Raw genomic sequence first — 8,597 nt, 5'->3', positions numbered from 1 at the left:
GAAGAACACCAATCAATGGTAAGCCATGCGGCCGGCCCAAAGGCCACTGTAACTTTTGGTATGGTTCACAATTCGTCTTTCAACATTGCAGCGAAAAGCAGTCCCTAGGCGAGACCAAAAAATGGTTCCATACTCAACTGAGCACATATTTGTGCCAATGCTCAACTGCTTGGGGCCATTTGACCTCCAATTGTTATTCTTAAGTCCATGTTTCTATTTCATATCCAAACTGAAAAATTACAAAGAAGCATGTATAAATAATTTTATTTTGAGGCCACAAACATCCAAAGGACCTCCACATACAGCAGAAATTGTCTCAACAGGGAGGTGCTAGTACCCCTTCAAAAACTGCCTTAACACAGATTAAAACCTGTGACAAAGTCTTAACATTTCTGAGTCAATAGAAAGGAGAATTAGGGTTCATTACAAAGTAACTCATTAAGTGTTTCTGTTGTAGGGATTTGCACAAATGTCTGCACACAATGCCTGTTCTTGGAGGAGATTTCCTAACCTGCCTGCTCCACTACAAATAAGTTAAACATAAGGCAAAGAAACACCGGTGCCAGGATTGGGAGAAATGAAATCTTCAAATTGCACCTATCACAACCTCATTTCACTCATTGGTTTCATACGAAAGAGAAATATATTGAGTACAAGTGAAGTCAGTGCTCCTTCTCCAGCTGTCTCAACAGGCGCTCTTCCCTTTTTAGTCTCATCCGCTCCTGAAAAGCTTCCAATTCTTTACGCTGGCAAAAAAAAAATGAAAAAAAGAGAAAAAATCTGTTAGCACAACCCCTCATGACATGTCTTGCAATCAAACCCTATCTTGACAACAGGGCATCAGATTTACACTAGGATCTTATACATTGTTCACAAATCTTCCTCAAACTGTTGCAATTTGGCCCGGGAAGAACAATGCAAAATAGGCAGAATATGTGATCTTAATTACAATCCTGACTACAGAAAACAGGCTAGAGTATTTATCTAAACATTACACACCAATGCCAGTCATTCACAAAACACATCCTCTGCCACAAGAAAGACATGAACCAATATTCAAACTAGGTACTCCACATGTACGTATACCATCGTCTCGTAGCACGCGTATATGAATGATCCACCAGACCTTACAAGGGAAGTACTTAATCTCCTACCTATAACACCACATTTAACCGAATTGGCACAATCAGCCAAATACCTTCGCAGCCCTGAATATTATCAATTGATCAAGAAAGGGAATACATTTTTGGTAGCAGGTCTCAGGAATAGATAGTTGGCCTGTGATTCCAGGAGGGTGCAGCGTTTTGTAAATGTAAATGTGGGATACTTGTAAAGCGCACTGTTACTCTACCCGAGTGTCCTGGCGCTGTAGACCGCTGGGGAACCCGTCCTGGTTTTCCCTGTGAGATGCTCCCTTTCTGGGTATCTCCAGGGTGAAACCAGGCATCCCTGGAGTCTGTGGGGGGCCGTTGTAGAGATGAGGCAAGCTTAATGCCCAGAGTTGCCGAGTGTGTTCCCTGGTTAGAGTAGGCACTGAGGCGAGAATTATCGAGTCCGTTGACCCTGGTCCAAGACCCTGCCGCGTCGGGAATTGAACCCTGGTCCCGGGCCGTTCTCTGCTTACAGGTCTGCCGCCTCTAACCAGTGAGCCCACTCTTTTCCAGATGCTTTTGGTAAATATCTACTTTCAGAGAAACAATCTTCAGCACCAAGCTAATACGAGTTTAGTGTCTGGTAGAGCAGTGGCAACCAAATCAAGTACGCTCACCATTTTATAGTAAGAAAAAGTGTTGTTCTCTTTTTCCCCAATTACCTGCAAGAGACATATTAGTGGTGTGTAGATTTTGTCTAATATCTCATTCCACCTCTGTGCTTCTAGCGAGTTTAATATTCATATATTTTACCGGCTTACATTTTTGCATTTGTTATGTGCTTCTTCTACCTTACAGACAATTTTGAGTGTTTTGTGTGCTTCCTGTACCTTTCAGCCAAACTCAAATTATATTATGTAGATCTTTCATAGCGTATTGTCACCTTGTGAGCGTATCCTGGCGCTTTGCAGGTGTGTGGGCAGTGCTCGGGGGCCTTAATCAAAAAGCCAGGTTTTAAGATTCCTGCGGGATTCAAGAAATGATGAGGAGGTCCAATTTAGTGTGGGAGGTTGTTTCATGCTTTAGGAGCTAGGTATGATAAAGCATAACCTCCTGACATTTTGTTGGGTATATGTGGTAGGTGTGCTGATGAGAGTTCGACTGAGAGGAGGTACCTGGCTGGTTGGTTAATGAAATGCACGCTGCTGTTCAGTTAGGCTGGACCCTGTGTTGTGTAGTGCTTTGTATGTGTAGGTATGGAGCTTGAACTGTGCATGCTTATATACTGTATATATAAGAGTAGTGTACACATTTCTTTCAACACAGAACACTAGACAGAGTAGGCTGCACATGTATGCATGACCTAATCCCCTGACCAACAATGGAGACAACCCACTCACCATCTGCAGGTTTTGAGTAAGAGCCTCAGGAGAACCCTCTGAAAGACTAAAAGGGCTATCCAAAAGCAAGGTGATCTATGAAAAAGGTACAACATTCCACAAGCAAGTGCTATAGGCTATATATCAAGTGATGCGACCTGGACAGGAGCCAGCTACTAAAGCAATGAGCTCTGTAAGGAGTTTGTGACATCCCTCCACCAGGAACAGTCAAGTAAATTCTAACGAGACATCCACAGGAGATATCCTGGCCAATAGGGGCAAGGGCCTCCAAGAAGTGAGAGACTAGGAGTAAGAGAGTGAAGGTCAAGATGAAATGAAATCGATTCTACATTGGGACAGTGAATTCCCAGCTTGGAATACACCCATCAGCTTCTAAATCATCAAATGTATTGAGAAGTGCCTGGCTTACTTCCCCTCAAGTGGCCAGGAAACTGTGATGCTCCCAAGGATCCAGTCACCCATGAACCAATGAGCCTAAGCAAAGTAACAGGAATACACTCATGAACCAAGAGAATGAATGCTGGCCTAGTGATGAAGCGACAGAACCAGAGAAACGGCTTTTCAAATATTTAATAAAGTTGTCTTCAGCTCCATTCCAATAAACCTTCAATTGTTGTGTTGCCGTGCATGGATACCCAGAAGCAGACACTGTGCAGAGCACACAGACTAGAACCCACAGCCCGATCTTTTCATTGGCACTACAAGCCTGCATGTTAGCAACGCCTGCCATCCAGAGTGGGGATCAGTGGTGTGGGTATGTGTAGGAAAATAGGATCTACTTCTATGGCTACCCTCACTTTTTGCCTGGTGTTAAGCTGTATTATGACTAGTCTGACTGGGATCCTGCTAATCGGGACCCCAGTCTATCTTCTTTCTCCCTAAATGTTTGTGTTGAGTACTTAGGTACACTCCACATTGGATACTGGGGTACCCTTATCAGTCCCAAGTATATGTTAATAAGATACCCAGGGCATAGGTAACCTAGAGGTCTCCCATGGGCTGAAGCATGCATCATGCCACCCATAGGAGACTATGCAAAATGGATCTACAGGCCTGCCATTGTAGACTGTTTAAGTTGGTGCTTGCACCACCTATATAGGATATAGGTTTACTATATGTAAGGGTCACTGCACTTAAAACCTACGTCACCCTTGTAGCAGGCCTTTTACAATCCTGAAGGCAGGGTGCTTGGTTATAAGTGAGAGGGTGCTCCTGCATGAGCAGGACACCCCTGCAGTCTACGGAGTCGATTCTCCCGGGTTGTCAGTGAATCAGCCATATACTATATAGAGGGGCGCCGCGTAATTACGCGATGACCATTTCCAAAAGGGCTGCAACGAATCCTATCATGTTTGATTTTAAACATTTTGGAATGACATACACACACCGTAAACAGTGTTGGAGGTACGATTCAAAGCACTGGAAGAGCCCTCCGTTAGGCTCTCAGTGTTCCCGGTAGCAGTCTCCTAGACTCGGACAGCACAAAATGGTTGCTGCCGACCAGAGACACATTTCTGCCCTCCTGCTGCTGAGCCAAGCTTGAGCAGAGGAAGGTTGAACAATAGGCATCCAGTCACAGGGAGGTGTGACCACCTCCCAGACAGGATTTATTGTATTGGGATCGCGTGGGTGTGCTTGCCTGTGCCAAAAAGTCTGCATGAGTGGCACACGTGGTATACCTGTGCATAGTTCAGTTCACACCAGTTCTGGGAGCCGTTGGCTGCTGCTCTGGCACGAACTGGACACAGGACATGGGAGTAACCTCCCCCCTGTCCAGACCCTCCCCTGGGAGGGTCCCCTGAATCTTTGCAACCCTTTCCCTAGGGTACTTAAGGGCTTACCTAGGTGTAGGTCCCTAGATTCATCGTGGGATAAGATTCAGATCAGACAGCACTGCACATCTACTGACTGGACACTCCGGACTTCGCTGGACTTCGTTTGGGACTGACTTCATCTCCCTTCCAGTCTGCTGCATCGTCTGTGCCTGTGCATCATACAGGAACCTTCCAAGGCCCGTGAAGCATCAAAGACAACCGAAATAATCTCCCTTGGAGTGACGGAGTCACTCCCCTGCATTTGCAGGCACAGCAACTAAGTCGACCGGTCTGCAGATCCTGAGCTCCTCCGGACTTTGTGGGCTCTGCAACAATGGTGGTGGTTTCCATAGCTCCAGAGGCCTACTCTACCCTCTCACCAAGTTTGAGGTCAGTATCCCCCGTGGGGGTTGCAATAACCAAACCCCTGTGCACAGAGTCCAACTTTCAGTTGCAAAGGATTAGCGGCTTCTTTACAAGAAGATCTTCGGGCTCCAAGTAGCCCCAACCTCGAGCATCTCCAGTGACCAGAATCTTCAGCCACATCGCATCGTGTGCATCGTGGCCAGCATCTTTTGGTGAGCTGCTTGAGGTGCTCTCGTGACTGCAGGCCTCCGGCCTGTGGGTCCACTTGAGGGTCACACTTGTTATTTTTGGGCTCTCCTGATTGCTCAGGACCTGCCCTGACTCCCCTGCCTATGTTGAGTCCCTTGGACCTTGCTGGTCCTGGCGTGCTTCTTCTTTGATTCCTGCGTGGCTTGCCTTTGCAAAGGCTTGTTGGTGCTCCTGCTGGACACCGACCACTCAGCACTCGACATTCTTCGTGGGACAGCTCGTACCCGGGTCATGGTCTTCCTCAGCATCGCCTGGTCCTCACAGCTGCAGAGTCAAGGTGATCGTCATCTACCCCTGAAGCACCGACATCGGAGGGCATTCATCTTCCAAGTCTCTCTGTCCCCACTGCTTTCAGGCACTCCTCTTCAAGAATCCACGTTTGGATTGCCACGGACACTTTCTCCTCTTCCTTCAGCAGCACTTTCCTGAAATCCTCCATTGGGTTCGACAGCGGTTCCCGACACCACTTTACACGTAGCACTTGGCTTCCCTGGTGTAGGCAACGTGGGTACTAGGGTTTCCGCGGGTGAGGTGGCTCTCCAAGCTTCTGTCTTCCAAGGGGTTTCTCAAGGGTCCATATGAGAAGGGTCCTTAATCTTTACAATTCCAACCGCGACTTGCACATAGAGTTGTACGGAGCACGCAGTCTTGTTTCCACACTGCACATGCTCTCCGTCGGGTCCCTGTCTACTCACCTTGGGTGGTTCCCAGCACTTCTACGTCCTCTCAACACTGTCTTGACTCGAGTCGTCGTTCTTATACCACTTTATTAGCATATGGTTTGTTCCCACCCCCAGCCACTTTGTATTTCATGCTATTACTGTGTTTCTTTGCTAAGATATTGTGTTAATCTCTGTGTTGGAGATATTGGAACATACTAAAGGGCATTATATAATACATATTTTTATAAATACTCTTTATGGTTCTTTTTCATTTAATCTATACTATAAGAATGCATTCTGTTGAAACTAGCTGGTTTACACTCCTGGACTAAGCCTGAAGGCTGCTCTCCAGAGCTACCACTTAGAGAGCTTTCCAAGGTTGTCTAAGACCTCCTAAATCACCATAAGGGCTGTCTGGATGGTGTAAGGTGCCCACTTACATTAGTGGACATCATATACCAGGCCAGCTTCTCACAATATGTAATTTGCATAGCAATCATTTGTTTGTTATAAAAAAAAGCACTAACTCCAAATGCTAATGATGCCACGTCCTACCTCCTGCTGTCCCATCTCTGGCCTGCTTGTACCAAGATGTGGCTGTCCTGTGGGCTGTATAATATTTAAGAATGTTGCTCTCAGAAAGATCTGTCAGTCGCAGAAGATGAATAGAACACTATATGTAACCCAACGAGGAACCTACACAATAAACCTGTTTCATTTCAAGCCTGTTGGGGGAAACATTGGAAGTAAAAATAATATTCTAGAACAAAGATTCAGGATATCGTAAAATGTGTGCTCTCATTAAACCCTAAAATATAAGTATAATGCACACAGGCCTTATATGCTCCTATTTCGAAAGGCTTTTGAATATCTCAAAGCGTAAGTGAAGGCGTCTGCATTAAGAAGGTATTATGCCACTTGTAAAACTTCCTTATGTCTCCCATCGACCCACAGCTGCATGCACACCTGAAATCGGAGAGGATGAGCCCTGCTTTTTAAAAGCTGTTCAGGCACCTCACCATTGAAAACAACCCTTGGAAACATGATCCTGAATCAAAATAGCTTCTACTTGAATAGCATTTCCGCTTCTCTGTCTGGGAGGGAAATGCCTCCTACATACTGAAGGGCCTCTTTTCAGAAGGTGTCTCCTAATTGGTACTTCACTTGAACAACTCAAAGTGCGGATAACACGTGTGATGAGGATGTGATGCTCATTAGACTGAATCATCAAAGCTGACCTCAAAGGAAAATCAAAGATGTGCAAAGAGACCATCATTAAACTACATGAAATCTACTGCTATGCCATGTAACTGGCGAACAGACATATTGAGGACAGTCGTGACGACTGCCTAGTAAGACATCCAGCATTTATCATTTCACTTTGTAATTTCCTATTTGGAACACTGATTCATGTCATCGCATTACTCACAGTTACACTGTCAGGAGAGCGATTAGAGGAGCATCCGGTGGCAGCAGTCAATCACACCGCACAACATGATCAGGGAGGGTGGTACATATAGTGCCTTGTCTGCAAACACTGTGGCACTTAGAAAAGGCTGTTAGTATCCTGCTCTATTTGAAATGAACCCAGATCTCCTGACTGGGCTGAATGTTTGATTTGCTTGGCATTCCGTCCATCATTTGTTTGTGTAGCACTTTTTGCCTTAAGTGGATGGGTACGCCCAGACGTTGGTCCCTTGCTCACTGTGCCACTGGATTCAAGCTAGCCTGGCTAATGAGGGGTGATACCCCGAAACCGGTCCCAGGTTGCTTGTTTCTGGTCCTGGCAGTTCGGGCTGGACTGTTACCATAGGGCACAGGGTCAAGACTGATTTGCATATGGCTTGTTCTAAACTGGGGTGGCATGATGAGTAAACGAACAATGGATTTAACCCAGATCTCTTGACTGGGGGTGAGTGTTTGATTTGTTCAGTATTCCGTCCATCATTTGTTTGCGCATCATTTAAAATCAAGGAACCTTGTAGAGTGGCTCTTGAGGAGGGAACCATGGAGCCAAGGAGGTGGTCTGAATAATAAGCCATAGATTGTTTGTAGGAGGAATCAGGAAGTGATAGTGACAGATGGCCCACAACAAAACCTGACTTTGGTGACTGTCCTTTCTATTTTTCAGTGGCATGGAATAACTGTGAAGAGCGCCCGACTTCTTTCCTCCGGAAGAGTTTGTTAGAGAGAGAACAGTTATGAAGAAGGTTTCTCTTTGCTGTTTAAATGGTGTTTATATAAACTGTTGATTATCAGAGCCGTTTCTTGGGCCCTGAGGCACATAGGGCTTAATGGGCCTCAACCATTGGGGGTTGGGTCCGCTTACCAAATATGTCCCGGGGATTGGTCTACTGGGGACATTACTTAACTGAGCACTAAGTACACCACTATAGAACTTTATTCTTAGGGTAGCAAGGCAAGTTGTCCAAGCCTTACTCATGGAGGTGGTGTGGTGGTTGAAGGTCAGAACCCAACAATCAACATCTCACTCAAAAAAAGGAATGCTGGGTCATTGTTCTTACTTTATAAAAAAAGAAAGTGTTTTCTTACAGTAAATACTCAATATGGCACAGTAATATAACTAGGGGACACAGGGTCTACTACTGCAATTATACAGTTAAGACAAAGCTAAACTATTATATGGTGAAAACTTGACAAAGAGTATGCTCACAGTGTAAGTAGTGAACAGCGTCCTATTTCTGGGACTAGTAGGCCAAGGTTAATGTCTGCAGTCGTATTCAGCTCGATGGAGATCAAGTCCACGGTTTTATATTGAGCGCTGTAGCACGACCCCAATCACAAGGTCTCCTCCGTCAACTCCACATCTAGCCCCACCTTCCTGCTGGTACGGGCAGCTGTTCCAAAGAGGCCACGTTAGGAGCCATATCAGGGCACAATGTTCTTCAGGCCTAAAGCAAAAACTCACACCTAAACAAAGAATGCACAGCCCACCCGCAGATCTTGAAGAAAGTGAACAAAAGTTCATAGGGGGCCTAAGAGCTGTTCGTAGAA

General features: G+C 45.7%; 1 protein-coding gene across 1 annotated transcript in view; it reads right to left on the bottom strand.

The window, feature by feature from the left end:
* Positions 1-248: 248 nt before the first annotated feature.
* Positions 249-8,597, bottom strand: part of PET100 (PET100 cytochrome c oxidase chaperone) — a 33,335-nt gene continuing 24,986 nt past the window's right edge. Inside the window, exon 4 of the mRNA XM_078682560.1 lies at positions 249-746. Coding sequence (XP_078538686.1) covers positions 663-746 — 84 coding nt within the window. The 3' untranslated portion in view covers positions 249-662. The remainder of the gene's footprint in view (positions 747-8,597) is intronic.

The sequence above is a fragment of the Lissotriton helveticus genome, chromosome 1_1 (genome assembly GCF_964261635.1).
Source record: "Lissotriton helveticus chromosome 1_1, aLisHel1.1, whole genome shotgun sequence".
NCBI lineage: Eukaryota > Metazoa > Chordata > Amphibia > Caudata > Salamandridae > Lissotriton > Lissotriton helveticus.
The sequence above is the reverse complement of the archived record's forward strand: the minus strand, read 5'-3'. Positions and strand labels throughout refer to the sequence as shown.